A 17661-nucleotide genomic window follows, 5' to 3' on the forward strand; every position below is an offset into this window, starting at 1 on the left:
GCCAGATAGGCTGCATCCCAGAGTACTTAAGGAAGTAGCTCCAGAAATAGTGGATGCATTAGTAATAATCTTTCAAAACTCTTTAGATTCTGGAGTAGTACCTGAGGATTGGCGGGTAGCAAACGTAACCCCACTTTTTAAGAAGGGAGGGAGAGAGAAAACGTGGAATTACAGACCAGTTAGTCTAACATCGGTAGTGGGGAAACTGCTAGAGTCAGTTATTAAAGATGGGATAGCAGCACATTTGGAAAGTGGTGAAATCATTGGACAAAGTCAGCATGGATTTACAAAAGGTAAATCATGTCTGACGAATCTTATAGAATTTTTCGAGGATGTAACTAGTAGCGTGGATAGGGGAGAACCAGTGGATGTGGTGTATCTGGACTTCCAGAATGCTTTCGACAAGGTCCCACATAAGAGATTAGTTTACAAACTTAATGCACACGGCATTGGGGGTTCAGTATTGATGTGGATAGAGAACTAGCTGGCAAACAGGAAGCAAAGAGTAGGAGTAAACGGGTCCTTTTCACAATGGCAGGCAGTGACTAGTGGGGTACCGCAAGGCTCAGTGCTGGGACCCCAGCTATTTACAATATATATTAATGATCTGGATGAGGGAATTTAAGGCAATATCTCCATGTTTGCGGATGACACTAAGCTGGGGGGCAGTGTTAGCTGTGAGGAGGATGCTAGGAGACTGCAAGGTGACTTGGATAGGCTGGGTGAGTGGGCAAATGTTTGGCAGATGCAGTATAATGTGGATAAATGTGAGGTTATCCATTTTGGTGGCAAAAACAGGAAAGCAGACTATTATCTAAATGGTGGCCGACTAGGAAAAGGGGAGATGCAGCGAGACCTGGGTGTCATGGTACACCAGTCATTGAAAGTGGGCATGCAGGTGCAGCAGGCAGTGAAGAAAGCGAATGGTATGTTAGCTTTCATAGCAAAAGGATTTGAGTATAGGAGCAGGGAGGTTCTACTGCAGTTGTACAGGGTCTTGGTGAGACCACGCCTGGAGTATTGCGTACAGTTTTGGTCTCCAAATCTGAGGAAGGACATTATTGCCATAGAGGGAGTGCAGAGAAGGTTCACCAGACTGATTCCTGGGATGTCAGGACTGTCTTATGAAGAAAGACTGGATAGACTTGGTTTATAGTCTCTAGAATTTAGGAGATTGAGAGGGGATCTTATAGAAACTTACAAAATTCTTAAGGGGTTGGACAGGCTAGATGCAGGAAGATTGCTCCCGATGTTGGGGAAGTCCAGGACAAGGGGTCACAGCTTAAGGATAAGGGGGAAATCCTTTAAAACCGAGATGAGAAGAACTTTTTTCACACAGAGAGTGGTGAATCTCTGGAACTCCCTGCCACAGAGGGTAGTCGAGGCCAGTTCATTGGCTATATTTAAGAGGGAGTTAGATGTGGCCCTTGTGGCTAAGGGGATCAGAGGGTATGGAGAGAAGGCAGGTACGGGATACTGAGTTGGATGATCAGCCATGATCATATTGAATGGCGGTGCAGGCTCGAAGGGCCGAATGGCCTACTCCTGCACCTAATTTCTATGTTTCTATGTTTCTATCTATCTATCTATCTATCTATCTATCTATCTATCTATCTATCTATCTATCTATCTATCTATCTATCTATCTATCTATTCAAACGAATATCTGACGTCAAAGGAAAAAAAACTTTTCTCTCACCACATTGCTCTCTCACCTACGAGAGTACTTCCAATATTTTCCTGTTTTCATTAACACTCATTGGGTTTGTTTCAAACTGCAATGACAGGATGAATATTTGGTGCTTTTTAAAACAACAGCAAATTCCACCTGCTGCATAGATTTCCACTGAAGTGCAATTCCCTACCTGATGTGAGTGGCTGGAAGTGAGTCATATTGGCGTGATAGAAATATCTCCCGGTGTTTAAGTTGGTGTCTTTGTTTTTCTGTCAAGTCTGAAAGACTTGTCGTCTCCAGTTCTTCTTCCATTTCCTCTGCACAAAATAAAAACATAAGATATTAACACGTAAGAAGCTTTTTAAAAAGCATTGCAGCAGTTGTGCACACCAAGTGCTAAAGTTAACTCAGTGGTTCAGGCAGCATTCGGGGTGGATTACAACAGTTACATTTGTTTGCATAGAGAAAATTATATTTCTGAACAATAGATCACAGCAATTTAAACTGCAATAATATAAATATTACTCTACTCTATACAGTTGGAATGAGAAATCTTCATGATGCTACAAAGAAAATTAATGTTCAGTGTGATCCAGTATTCACCAATTATAAATGTGGAGCACCTGGACACATTCATTGCAAAGATGGTTTAAATTGTTCCTTGTATTTATTCGATAGCTATACAAAAACTTGACAAAAATGTCTATTCTGCTTTGCCCAACTCACATTGGCAAATTTAATTCAATAAATTACATTTTAAAAACTGCAGATGCTGAAAATCTGGAATAAAAACAGAAAAAGCCAAGAATATTAAACAGGTCAAGCAGCATCTGTGGAATAAAAACAGAATTTACATTACATGAGAAAACAAGCTTCCAGTACACAAAAGATATTTGAAACTGAACAAAGGACTGTCTCAATTAGGGAAGACTAAATGTGCTAATGTGGCTGTTGGAAGCAAGTAGAATCTAAGAATTACACAGGATGGAAACAGGCCTTTCAGCCCAACTTGTCGATGCCAACCGAACTGCCTATGATGCTGTCTGAGTTACTCCAGCACATCGTGGGATGTTCCAATGGTAGAAGCAAAGTGTTACTTCATGGAGTGTGTGCAATGGACACTTTCACCAATGACATTTTCCATCTATCTATCGGGAAGGTTTTTGATTCATTACAATCTCTTTAGTTCCAGGTAAATAAATTGTGAACACTAAATTTCCAGCAAAGTCCAAAATGCAAATCGCCATTACGAGTTAAGCATTGAAAAATCTTAGTCGTAGTCACAAGGATAGACAGGGTCTGACCTTTCAGTCTGCCCAAGGTCCGATATTCAGATTGCTATAGATGCATGGATCCTTGAAATCTAATCACAGCAAATAGCCATCAGTCTGAGGAAGGGTTCTGACCTGAAACATCACCTATTCCTTTTCTCCTGACCCACTGAGTTACTCCAGCATTGTGTGACTATCTTCGGTATAAACCAGCATTTGAAATTCCTTCCAACAAAGTCATAAGGCATATTTTCATTGAGACCCTATTGTCTGGCTTTTACTATATGCACCATGTTACTCCTGGTCAAATCTGTAGCCAATTATCTCTTTATTATCAGCCCAAGGTCTGATATTCAGATTGTTATAGGTCCATGAAACGAGAGCTATCTGATCACAGCAAATAGCCAAAGGATGAAAGTGTAAGAATACCAATCACCCACTGTCATGCCATTAGGAAAGAGATAGATCAGAAAGTGGAAGTGTCCATGTACATGCACTGCTTATTCGTCATCGCAATAAAAAGCAAAAATAATCTAAATATAATAATTACTCTGCCCCTGTTAGATTTGACATTGTCAACAGACACCCGAAAATGTACGGCAAAACCTTAACTTAATCCTTTGACAACTTTTAGTTAGAAGCTCATGTGCTGATAGAGATAATGCACATTTACAAGGAGGGGAATGACTGGTAATGTTCAGTTTAGTTTATTGTCACGTGTACCGGGGCACAGTGAAAAGCTTTTGTTGCGTGCCATCCAGTCAGCAGAAAGACAATACATGATTATAATTGAGCCATTTACAGTGCATAGATACATGATAATGGAATAACGTTTAGTACAAGGTAAACCCAGCAAAGTCCGAACAAGTAAAGTCGGACGGTCACCATGTCCGAAAGTCATCAGGATTTTCTGTAAAATAGGTGGCAAGAGCTTTGAACAGAATGATGCTGATGGGAGGAAGTGGATGAGTGGAAGTCAGGAAAGCACAGAAACAATCGAGACGAGAAGTGACGAGGGCTGAATGGGGGTTGGTCAATGAGGCCAAGAAGGAAAATTCCAACCCTTTCTTCATGAGCAGACTAGATGAGAAGATGAAATAAGGATTGAACGATGCATCATGGTTCCAAATGGTTTGTCACAAACGCTTAATGGCTCCTTCCACTAAAATTCTCCTCCTCATATTTATCCCTTAACCTCGCAATCTCGCATGATTTCTCTAGTTTCATCACAGCATTGACAGACAAGGTCATCGCTCTGACCACTGCCTTGCTTTGCCTCTATGAAAAACCTCATCACCATCTACTTCAAACATCTGGGATGAGCATGTATCAATGATGCAGCTTCACATTACGGGATATCGCAATATAGATAGTTTTACAGGAAAATAACCTCCCCCTCTCCATTCATTGTGATCATGGCTGATCGTCCCCTATCAATAACCCGTGCCTGCCTTCTCCCCATATCCCTTGACTACACTAGCCCCTAGAGCTCTATCTAACTCTCTCTTAAATCCATCCAGTGACTTGGCCTCCACTGCCCTCTGTGGCAGGGAATTCCATAAATTCACACCTCTCTGGGTGAAAAAGCTTTTGCTCACCTCAGTCTTAAATGACCTCCCCTTTATTCTAAGACTGTGGCCATCATCAACGCTGAGATGAGTGATTTCTTTGGGCCGCTGCAAGGTAAAGCTACAACTGTATGACTGATAGGAAATGTATCAGGAGAGCCAGGAAGTAGAGGAGGGATTGTGGAAACAGAATGCCACCCTTGTGGCCCCACACATCAGTTAAACCAGAATATTCAGCAAAATAATTGGGATACCTTGTATATATATTGCAGAACCAGGTTAGAAATAATGTGTTGGGTGTTACATATGCTACATATTCATTGTAGCAGTCCCAACCTCCTGCACTACTTTGCACTACTTTGTATCAGGCACACTCACCACACACACACACACTGTGATTAGGTATGTAAGCACTTTCAGTATCACTACGCCACACAGGAAAAGGAGCTGATTAAAGGAGTAAATTAAGGCAACTGAAACAACCTGAATTGTGTCGTTATTATCAGGAAATCAAACCCGAAGACACAACATGGTGGCAGCGGTGACTTTCGAGTAAAAACCCGCGCTATTGTGAATCGCTATTGTGAATTAGGAACAGCGGCTGCAGAGAAATTGATTTTTTTTGTGCACCCACCTAACAACACAAGATGGCGGCCTCCACAGCAGCAATGAGCCTCCACCCTACGATGAACTGGGACGCCGATGATGTGGTGGAGGCGTTCAAGAAATTCAAACAAAAGAGCCAGCTGACATTCAAAAGCTTCCTGAAAGGAACTGCAGATGAAGAGAAGGTCAGTTATATTTTACTATGGCTCGGGGAGAAGGGTCTAGACATTTTTAACAGTTGGAGCTTAACAGAGCCCGACTGCAATAATCCGGGAATAGTCCTTGAAAGGTTTGCGAACCATATGGAGCCCAAATCAAACCACAGAATCCATCGGTATGAGTTCCAAGGGCTAAGACAAGACCCACAAGAAACAACCGACACTTTCCTGTCGAGACTAAGGAACGTGGCCAAGAAATGCAGATTTGGTGATGAAGATGACAGAATTGTCGACCAGCTAATATGGGGGTGCGCCCACCAAGAGGTCCAAAAGTCCCTAATAGGGAAAGACACCCTCAACCTAAAAGACGCCGTAGATGCTGCCAGAGCTTTCGAAGCCACAAGGAAACAAATGTCCTCCCTCTGCCTTCAAGTTGGCTCATCTCAGAGCAGCACCAGAGTGAATATAGACGCTCTCTCAAAACGTGACCCTGGCTCCACCTTAAAGGCTCCAAAGCAGACATTTTCTAGGCATGCAAACAAACAAGCAAGCCAAAGAAGCTGCTGGAACTGCGGTACAGAGCATGCATTTGATGATCGCAGGGAGTGCCCAGCATACGGGACTACCTGCAACTCCTGTGGGAGGCCTAACCACTGGAAGAAAAGGTGTAGGTCAACAAAATCATACAGCACCAAGCCAAAGCAGCAATGGTCAAAGAACGATAGAAATACGAGAAGGAAACAAATACACGCACACGTCCAACAGGAAGAGGAGATAACCTCAGATACCTCTGAGGAAGAATTCCTTGCCGTTGGGACCATTGACGTCCACGAAATGGGAAACAACAAACCACATAGCAACAGAGATGAAGCATATACTATAATACAACTACAGAAAAAAGTGGGAAAGAAAAGAACAACGATTAATCTAAGGCTCAAAATTGATACTGGAGCCCAGAGCAATATCTTACCAGTCAATCTTTACGGAAAGATATTCCCTGAACACATGACAAAAGATGGCAGCGTCAGGAAAGGAATCCTTAGAAGTAGCGATGTAGTCCTAGCTGCATACGGAGGTTCCATAATCCCACAGCTAGGCAAAACAATCATAGCAGGAACATACAAAGGGAAAGAAGTGAAATGCCCCTTCTACATCACTAAATCGAAAGGACCTGCTATTCTCGGCCTGGACACGTGCCAAAGACTGAAGATTGTGTCAATCAACCATGAAATCAAGACAAACTCCTGCAGAATTGACAGAAACATACCCATCAAAAACCGGCCGCCCATCAGGAACAAAGAAGAATTGATGGACATGTACCCAGAGTGTTTTGACGATACCGTTGGTTGTTTTGAGGAATACGAATACCATATCACAGTAGACCCCAGTGTGAAACCAGTGATCCACCCACCCCGCCGTGTTCCCCTTGAACTGAAAGAGAGGCTAAGGGAACAACTAAACGAAATGGAAGAAAAGGGCATCATCACAGCAATAACTAAACCAACTGATTGGGTAAATTCAATTGTTATCAAAGAAAAGCCAAACGGAAAACTAAGGATATGCCTTGATCCCAGGGATCTGAACAATGCATTGAAGCGCGACCATTATCCAACTCCAACCCTTGAAGAGATCACACCAGCACTGGCCGGTTCCAAGGTGTTCAGCAAGCTGGATGCTAGCAATGGATATTGGAACATCAAAATAGACCGGAAGTCATCAATGCTCACCACTTTCAACACGCCATTTGGCAGATTCAGATTCAACAGGCTCCCATTCGGGCTGAAGGTGAGTCAAGATGTCTTCCAGCGGAAAATAGATGAAACATACAAAGGCTGTAAAGGGGCAATCGGGATAGCAGATGATATCCAAGTATACGGCAGGGATGAAAACACGCATGATTACAACCTCCATGAGGCTATGGAAAAAACTCGAAGAGCCGGCATAAAGCTCAATGCAGACAAATGCATAATCAAAGAAAGGGAGTGCAAATTCTTTGGACTGATTTACTCTGCAGAAGGAGTGAAACCGGACCCTACAAAAGTGGATGCTATCAACCACATGGAGGAACCCAAAGACAAGAAACAGCTAAGAAGTTTCCTAGGGCTCATACAATACATGGGAGTCTTCATACCTAAGCTTGCTAATCACACAGCAAATCTCCGTGAATTGATGAAAGACGACGCTGAATTTGATTGGTGTGCTTCACATAGCCAAGATTTTGGGAAATTAAAACAACTCATCAGCAAAGAAACGATCCTGCAGTACTATGACAGACAGAAACCTGTAACACTCCAAGTTGATGCCTCCATGAGAGGAGTTGGAGCAGTACTGACACAAAATGGCCGACCTATTGCGTATGCATCCAAAGCACTCACTCCTACAGAATCAAGGTACGCAAACATAGAGAGAGAACTCTTAGCAGTAGTCTATGGCTGCGAGAAATTTCACACTTACCTATATGGAAGGTATTTCGACATCGAAACAGACCACCGCCCTCTAGAACAAATCGGAAAAAAAAAACCTCACCAAAGCACCAGCCAGACTACAGAGACTATTACTGAGGCTACAGAGCTACGACTACAACATCAGATACAAGCCAGGAAAAGACCTGCTGCTAGCTGACGCCCTATCCAGACTATCAACACATGACAAACAAGAGATGGAAGGGCTGAGCATAAAGATCCACCACATTGTGAGTGTGACAAGCGTGAAGCTGGAACAGATCAAAGAGGAAACAGCCAGAGATGAAGAACTCCAGCTCCTCACCCAAATGGTAATACAGGGGTGGCCAGAAAAGAGACAACAAGTTCAGCCTATCCTCCGCGAATACTGGACCATCCGTGATGATATTTCGGTAGAGAATGGAGTCCTGATGGCCGGATCACGAATCATCTTACCCAAGTCCATGAAAAAAGAAATCCTCGAAAAGATCCACCAGGGACACTTAGGAATGGAAAAGTGCAGACTCCGTGCTAAATCCGCTGTGTACTGGATAGGCATGTACAAGGACATAGAAAAGCTGGTATCTACATGCCACATATGCCAAAAATACAGGAATTCACAACAGAAGGAGGAAATGACACCCAGTGATATCCCAAGCCGGCCATGGCAAACCATCGGAGCAGACCTGTTCACAGAGAACCAGCAATGGTATTTGATTATGGCCTGCTACTACTCCAAATTCCCATTTGTGAGAAACATAAAGGACTTGAAAGCTAAAACAATTGTGTCAATTGTTAGAGGGTTGTTTGCAGAGCAAGGAATACCTGAGCAGATCGTATGTGACAATGGAACCCAATTCACATCTCGGGAATTCAGAGAGCTGGCCACCGAATACGGGTTCAAAATCACAACATCTTCACCACATTACCCAAAGGGCCATGGGTTTATTGAAAGGCAAGTACAGACAGCCAAGAAAACACTAATAAAATGCCGAGAGGCAAAGGAGGATCCAAACCTGGCACTTTTATCCTTACGGGCAACTCCACTAAAGGCTGACATGAAGTCTCCTGCAGAAATGCTAAATGGCAGGAAATACAAAACCACCCTGCCAAGCAAAATCCAACCCCCTATCGACCAAGAAGAAACAAGGGCAAAATTGGCAGCTGCCCAGGAGGAGGGGCTGAAACAATACAACAAAAATGCACAGTACTTGCCAGAACTATTTCAAGGCCAAAACGTACATGCTCAGGATCCAACAACAAAGAAATGGACCCCAGCACAAATCACCAACAGGGCTGGAACCCCAAAATCATATATCATAGAGACAGAACCGGGCAGGCAGTTGAGACGAAACAGAATTCACATCCGCCCGACACCTGAAATGTCAACACCTGCAACTTCAAAGACAACACCAGCAACTCCTAGGACACCACCCACAGCAGCAGCAACACCTGCCATTGATGACAACACATTCTTCACAGCTTTTCACCCAAGGTACTTTGGAATATTGGGAAGAATGCCAGACTATAGAAGGAACAATCCAAAGACATCAACCACAACCCAACAGTGAGGACAAGGAGCAGATATGGTTGCCGTCACCGAACGAGGTAGAACTGACTAATTGTATTTAAGAAGGAACTGCAGATGCTGGAAAATCGAAGGTACACAAAAATGCTGGAGAAACTCAGCGGGTGCAGCAGCATCTAGGAGCGAAGGAAATAGGCAACGTTTCGGGCCGAAACGTTGCCTATTTCCTTCGCTCCTAGATGCTGCTGCACCCACTGACTAATTGTACTCCAGTACTCCACCTCCATGTGGTGCACCAATACCCTTTAAAACCAGAGGCTGTTACTGGGATACGACAGCTGGTTCAGTCCTTACTGCACCAAGGCATACTCACTCGTACGCGGTCACTCATCTTGCAACACTCCCATCTTCCCAGTGCCAAAACCAGGACGCACCGAATGCGACTACTTCAGGATTCACACGCCATTAATGAAATTGTTACACCAATGCATGCTGTAGTACCCAACCCAGCCACCATATTCAGCCAGGTTCCGGCATCAGCAGCTGTATTCACGGTGGTTGTCCTACAACACGCCTTCTTCACAGTACAATTGCACCCCGACTGCCAACACCTTTTTGCCTTCACGTATGAAGGACAGCAGTACACATGGACATGGTTAACCCAGGGCTTTGTGCATTCACCTACAATCTTCTCCCAGGCCTTGGCAGTTAAAGTCTCTTGCCCTACCAAAAGGTTTAGCCATTGTCCAGTATGTGGATGACTTGCTATTGGCCAGTACTGATGAGGCTAGCAATGTCGAAGACACGACCACTCTATTAAAAGCCTGACACAAATGGGGATATGTGAAACCTAAGCGAAAAGTCACTAAGGGGCAGAAAAAAAGTAAAATTTCTCGGGGTGATGATTAGTGCCACGGAAAAGCCCTCACCCCTGCCAGAGTGGACCCCGTTGTCCACCATCCAAAACCAGAGACCTCTAAACAAATGAGAGCATTCCTGGGGTTAGTAAATTTCTGGATCCCAGATGTGGTTCTATACACCATGCATCTATCACTATTAGCCTCCGCTAAAGCAGCACAGCAATTCTCACTTACTGAGGAGCAGACAATAGTCTTTGCAGCTTTGAAACAAGCACTGGCTTTGGCACCTGCTGTGGGATGCCCACTGTATGACCGACACTTCCAGCTGTATGTCACCATAATCCAAGACTATGCATTTGCGGTTTTAACACAACACCACAGCAATGTTATAAATAAGTGGCTTATTTCTCTGTCAGGTTAGATGCTGTAGCTCGTGGATATCCACCGTGCACCCAGATCTTGCCTGGCATACATGCTGCTGCCTCTGCAGCTGATGAATGCGGGCCAAACCAAATACCTAACCCAGTCGTTAATCCCTACTTGACTTTTCAGCACTGCTCTACAATTAATCCATCAGCATTTTTAACACAGCCACCGGAGCTCTGAAAAACCCTCCGCATTATTGCGAGCAAGCCAACGACATTCTGTCCAATATCAGAGAGGGACTTTCTGATGTGCCATTAGAAGATGTCCAGTCTACATGGTTTGTGGATGGGTCTTCCATGGTTGTACCTGAAACAGGTAAACGAGCCTCAGGCTATTCCATTGTAAATTAATCCCAGATGGTCCTAGAAGAAGGACGATTACAAAACCCTCTGTCAGCACAGCAGGCAGAATTATTTGTACTGACTAGAGCATGTATATTAGCTAAGGACAAATGCACTAATATCAATACGGACTCTAGGTATGCTATAGGAGTAGCCCACAATTTTGGAGCACTTTGGCAACACAGGATTTCTCATCGCCGCAGGTACTCCGATTAAGAATACATTTTAAAGGCACTTATGTTACCAAAACAATTGGCTCCAGGGGAAATGCCCACGCAGATCAGGTCGCCAAGGATGCAGCCCATAGATCACATAACCTGGTGCCCTCAGGGAGTACGGTGCTGGTAAATAAAACAGTCTTGCCAGACATGAGGGAGGTACAAGAATTACAGCGGGCCGCCTCTCAACATGAAAGACAAAAATGGAAACAAGACGGATGCCCCATTGATTCTGCCACGGGACTTTGGCTAACCCCACTTGGACAAGTTTGTGTACCTGATGCATTCTTACCCACACTCCTAACCTATATACACTCCCTCACACATTCTGGAAAGTAGGGAATGATTAGGATGACGAAGGAGACATGGTGGCATCCAAAGATTCGGCAGGAGGCTCTAAAACAAGCCTCCGAATGTAGGATTTGCCAGAAAAGTAATCCAGGCAAATCCATTAAAATATCCCCTGGGGTAACACCAATGCCAGCACGACCGTTTGAATGCATTCAGATTGATTTTATTGAAATGCCAAAGGCTACATATATTGCTTAGTTATACTGGATTTATTTAGCAGATGGATTGAAGCTCTACCAACCACCAATAATACTGCTGAAAGTACTGTGACATTATTGTTGAGAAATTATTCCAAAATTCGGGCTACCCACTGTTATAAGTTCTGATAACGGCCCAAATTTTATTGCTATTGTTAACAAAGAATGATGTACATATTTGAACATTAGACAGCAATTTCACTGTGTACATCACCCTCAGGCTTTGGGTATGGTGGAAAAAGCTAATGGAGCCCTCAAGAATAAGGTTACAAAGTTAATGGGAGAAATGGGACAGACTTGGATTAAGGTATTACCTTTAGCCTTGTTTGAGATGCGAGTAACTCCCCTCAGTGCTACAAAACTATCACATGCAGAAATTGTCTATGATAGACCATTAAGGACTCCTTGGGGAGCTAGTAGACCCCATGAAGGCACATTAGACTTAAACGCATTGAATGATGAGATAATAACCTATGTGCAGCAACTAACCCATATTCTGTCAGCCTTACACTTATGCCCCTGTCCCACTTAGGAAACCAGAACGGAAACCTCTGGAGACTTTGCGCCCCACCCAAGGTTTCCGTGCGGTTCCCGGAGGTTGTAGGTGGTTGTAGGTAGGGAGATTGGCAAAAACCTCCGGGAACCGCACGGAAACCTTGGGTGGGGCGCAAAGTCTCCAGAGGTTTCCGTTCAGGTTTCCTAAGTGGGATATGGGCATAACAGGTGAAGGAATCACAGAGACCATTACCTGACGGAGACTCAGAACAAAAGGTCCAGCCCGGTGACTACGTGCAGATACGAAATTGGGATCGGAAAAAGTTGGACGAATACTGGAAAGCACCGTACCAAGTACTGCTAACCACACCGACTGCCGTTAAAGTCGAAAACAACTCTCGCTGGATACATCTCACCGATTGCAAAAGAATTGGACAAATAAAGAATAAAAAAAGACATAATAGTACAAACACTACCAATCTTTTTGCTGGTCCTGGGAATGACCTAGAGATGACCTAGACTAACACACGAGCACATGGGAATGGAACTGTTAAGCACAGGGAACCCAAGTATAATAATTTTAAAGGATGGTATACACCCCCATTTGAACCAGGGTGGAAGGTGAATGAAACTAGGGTATGGAAAATACCCCGGTTGAGAATAACAAGTAACCCCCGTATACCAGTAAATACCTCATGTCACTGCAACTACCCAGAAAAAGGGATACATTTGGGAAACAGCTCATGTACCACAATCTCTCCTCAGGGACCACCACGACCAGTGAATGGAACATACTTTGTGTGTGGGTTATGGGCATGGTTATGGTTGCCAGGGATGCCACCGGGAGACTACAGCACTTGGGAAAAGAGGTGGAGAAAAAACGATCACTGAAATGGGTGTTGCTATTTAGCCTATATTGTTCCCTGTATGAGGATGGTCCAGGATCTTGCAGAGATAACTAGAACCCTGAGAGTTAAAAAGGATATATCAGAAGCACAGAGGTTTTGGATGATCGCTTTCCCCATGTACGGGACAACCAAGTCAACTAGGGAGTTGCTCAATATGGCCTCTGCCATCGAAGCAATGGCAAATGGTATTGTCGCAGCCCTAGCAGATACAAAGACAGCCATGATATATCTTTCAGCAGAAATGGTTGCCATCTGCACTATGGTCTTGCAAAATCCTATGGCATTAGACTTTGTCTTGGCAAAAAAAAAAGGGGCACCTGTGCTATAAGAGTGTTGCACTTATATCCCTGATAAATCCTCTAATGTCACTGACCTAGCTGCCCACATTTCCCTAGAAATTAAAAGGTTCCGTAAGGTTAGCAGTGACATGCATGGATATGGTAAGGAATATGGGAACTGGTGGCCTTACAATTGGGTCGGTGGAATTTGGGGTACCCTGATACATTATGGTTTATTCTTTCTGTTAATCATTGCTCTAAATTGTCATCATTAAATGCTTGCGACATTGTGTAGATACCGAGGATTGTGAATGTTATCACGGTGTGATAAAGAGGAGGGAATGAAAGAGTTTTGTTTGGTCAAGTTTGGTTTGTAAATTTAAAATGGAGATTTGCTGAAAAAACAGAAAGCAGTCAAATTTAAAAGATAATTTTCCCAGCAGAATAAAGTATGGGAACATTTTAGAAGCTCAGTTTATACTAATCATTATACTAATCATTGAAACAATGTATTAACAATGTAGATAGAGATGTATTGACTGGACATGGCACCATATTAGATATCAGGCTGAACTGCCTGACCCAGCTAAGGACAAGGTAGTGGCTTTCATCCAAGTTTTACAAGCTTGTTTTAGTTCACAGACGGATGCCCATTCTGGAACCAAAATGGAAGTAATTTGAAAACAAGATGGAGTTAGTTGTCCTTCTGGAATGGGCAGCAGTACTGAAGCTGTGCCAAGATTTGAGAATAAGGCTGACATGGCAAATATATGGGTCCAGCCTCCCTTGTTACCCTTGGGCTACAGATCTTTCACTCAGATTTAGAAGGTGTATTTTATTGATAAGAAAATGTATAATTACACTAACTTTCCTTTGTTCTTTGAGTGGAGCCCGAGAAGCACTGAGCAACGTGTGTGCTCTTTGTAGATCTCGTCACTCCCGTCTGATGAATCTATTAAAGATTGGCTTGGTTTACCTTTAACAATTTTGTTGCTGTCTGCTTTTAAGAGACGAACTTTGACAGAAGGGCCTGTATCTCTAAACTAAACTAAACTAAACTAAACACCTCAAACCTTCTCGAATAAAACTACATCTGCTATTTCTCTGCCTAATCTGTTACTGAAGTATATACGGAAGGGGGAAACCGTTTAAAATCTCTTCCCTGTACGGGAGACCCGACCTTTTCCCTGTCGGGTCTCCGTTGTCGTTGGGGCCTAGCACCATGGAGCGGCCTCCAACCTGAACGACCCGGGGGCTCGGGAGACAGCGGAGCTGCGGACTACTCACCATCGTGGGGCTGGTCGGCCTCAGAGCGTGGGGAGCAGCGGTGACTCGCTGCTGCGACTCGACTCCTGGGGCTCGGAGGCTCCAGCAACGCAGCCCCAGGTCCGGTGGACTGTCGGGACATCGGGAGCTCGCGGGTCCGGTTGAGGAGACCGCATCCCGGAGCTCCCGCAACGCGACTTCTCCAGACCGTGTCGCGGGGTTGGAATGACCCGGATCGGGGCCGTACATCGCCCGGCGCGGCTTCATGGCCGTGGGACATTACAGCGCCCGCCGGGGGCTCCAACATTGTGACTTTTAGACCGGGAGCGGGGCCGTAAATCGCCCGGCGCGGCCTAAAATGGCCGTGGGACTTATCATCGCCTGCCTGGGGCTTGGACATCGGGAGAGAAATGGAGAACAGGGGAGAGAAAAGACTTTGCCTTCCATCACAGTAGGTTCACTGTGATGGATGTTTGTGTGAATTAAATTGTGTGTATGTCTGTAGGAAATTGTCTTTGTTTGTATGGCTGTGGAAACGGAATTTCGTTTGAGCCTCACTGAATTTCTTGCGTATTCATTGAAGACTATCATGATTGATTTCACAATTTAAAACTTTTTCAGGTGTGCCCTGAATTATTAAGTAGAGTGTTTGAACAAGCTATATTTTTTACATTATTTGGACCCGACATTAAATTCTTTGGACCATGACTGGAGATTAAAGAACCAGGTCATCTGTTTAACCCAAACAAGCACTCTGAATTTATAGCCTGGAAAAATAAATGTTGCAGGTTGCTCAAGAAGAAATAAAACTCCTAAAAGGCTACCATAGCTAGTGCCACTAACCAAAATCACTCCATAATTTAGGGATTTGTGCCTCCTCTGAGAACTGGTTCAGTTCCTTCATAAATCAGTACCTAGTTGAAGCTATAGTTTATTCCGGGGGTCAACCATTTTATTGTGAAGGAAACAAGATATAACCTATGGTTGGTTCACCGCCTCCTTAAATTAAATACATTGCAGGTCTTCCGTATTTTATCCAGCTCAAATACTGTAGCTTTATGACCCAGGCATTTCTTCCGTTATTTTAAAGATTCATAGATCCATTTACAGAACATATTTTCCAATTTATTCTCAATTTATTTCTTCTCAAAACTTGATGTAATGTAACACACTTTAAGATAGGTATCATGACATGGACACTGCATGTTCATTACATGTACAGTGCCCTCCATAATGTTTGGGACAAAGACCCATCATTTATTTATTTTCCTCTGCACTCTACCATTTGAGATTTGTAATAGAAAAAAAATCACATGTGGTTAAAGTGTACATTGTCAGATTTTATTAATGGCCAAATTTATACATTTTGGTTTCATCATGTAGAAATTACAGCTGTGTTTATACATAGAAACATAGAAACATAGGTGCAGGAGTAGGCCATTCGGCCCTTCGAGCCTGCACCGCCATTCAATATGATCATGGCTGATCATCCAACTCAGTATCCTGTACCTGCCTTCTCTCCATACCCCCTGATCCCTTTAGCCACAAGGGCCACATCTAACTCCCTCTTAATTATAGCCAATGAACTGGCCTCAACTACCTTCTGTGGCAGAGAATTCCAGAGATTCACCACTCTCTGTGTGAAAAATGTTTTTCTCATCACGGTCCTAAAAGATTTCCCCCTTATCCTTAAACTGTGACCCCTTGTTCTGGACTTCCCCAACATCGGGAACAATCTTCCTGCATCTAGCCTGTCCAACCCCTTAAGAATTTTGTAAGTTTCTATAAGATCCCCCCTCAATCTTCTAAATTCTAGCGAGTACAAACCGAGTCTATCCAGTCTTTCTTCATATGAAAGTCCTGCCATCCCAGGAATCAGTCTGGTGAACCTTCTCTGTACTCTCCTCAGATTAGGAGACCAAAACTATACGCAATACTCCAGGTGTGGTCTCACCAAGACCCTGTACAACTGCAGTAGAACCTCCCTGTTCCTATACTCAAATCCTTTTGCTATGAATGCTAACATACCATTCGCCTTCTTCACTGCCTGCTGCACCTGCATACCTACTTTTAATGACTGGTGCACCATGACACCCAGGTCTCGTTGCATCTCCCCCTTTCCTAATCGACCACCATTCAGATAATAATCTACTTTCCAGTTTTTGCCACCAAAGTGGATAACCTCACATTTATCCACATTATACTGCATCTGCCATGCATTTGCCCACTCACCCAGCCTATCCAAGTCACCTTGCAGCCTCCTAGCATCCTCCTCACAGCTAACACTGCCCCCCAGCTTCCTGTCATCCGCAAACTTGGAGATGTTGCATTCAATGCCCTCGTCCAAATCATTAATATATATCGTAAATAGCTGGGGTCCCAGAACTGAGCCTTGCGGTACCCCACTAGTCACTGCCTGCCATTGTGAAAAGGACCCGTTTACTCCTACTCTTTGCTTCCTGTCTGCCAACCAGTTCTCTATCCACATCAATACTGAACCCCCAATACCGTGTGCTTTAAGTTTGTATACTAATCTCTTATGTGGGACCTTGTCGAAAGCCTTCTGAAAGTCCAGATATAACACATCCACTAGTTCTCCCTTATCCACTCTACTAGTTACATCCTCGAAAAATTCTATAAGATTCGTCAGACATGATTTACCCTTTGCTGACTTTGCTGACTGTCCAATAATTTCACCACTTTCCAAATGTGCTGCTATCCCATCTTTAATAACTGATTCTAGCAGTTTCCCCACTACCGACGTTAGACTAACTGGTCTGTAATTCCCCGTTTTCTCTCTCCCTCCCTTTTTAAAAAGTGGTGTTACATTAGCTACCCTCCAATCCTCAGGAACTACTCCAGAATCTAAGGAGTTTTGAAAAATTATCACTAATGCATCCACTATTTCTGGGGCTACTTCCTTAAGTACTCTGGGATGCAGCCTATCTGGCCCTGGGGATTTATCGGTCTTTAATCCATTCAATTTACCTAACACCACTTCCCGGCTAACCTGGATTTCACTCAGTTCCTTCATCTCATTTGACCCCCGGTCCCCTGCTATTTCCGGCAGATTT

General features: G+C 43.9%; 1 protein-coding gene across 6 annotated transcripts in view; it reads right to left on the reverse strand.

The window, feature by feature from the left end:
* The window catches only part of mta3 (metastasis associated 1 family member 3), a 132633-nt gene that overhangs the window by 89079 nt on the left and 25893 nt on the right, over positions 1-17661 (reverse strand). For 4 of the 6 annotated variants that reach the window (XM_033025557.1, XM_033025553.1, XM_033025552.1 and 1 more), the window contains one exon: positions 1866-1992. In XM_033025557.1, the coding sequence (XP_032881448.1) occupies positions 1866-1992 (127 nt within the window). Of the gene's footprint in view, positions 1-1865; positions 1993-15787; positions 15793-17661 lie in introns of those variants that run through there. The other 2 variants (XM_033025556.1, XM_033025554.1) reach the window with 2 other exon arrangements.

Source organism: Amblyraja radiata, chromosome 8, assembly GCF_010909765.2.
Source record: "Amblyraja radiata isolate CabotCenter1 chromosome 8, sAmbRad1.1.pri, whole genome shotgun sequence".
Classification (NCBI taxonomy): domain Eukaryota; kingdom Metazoa; phylum Chordata; class Chondrichthyes; order Rajiformes; family Rajidae; genus Amblyraja; species Amblyraja radiata.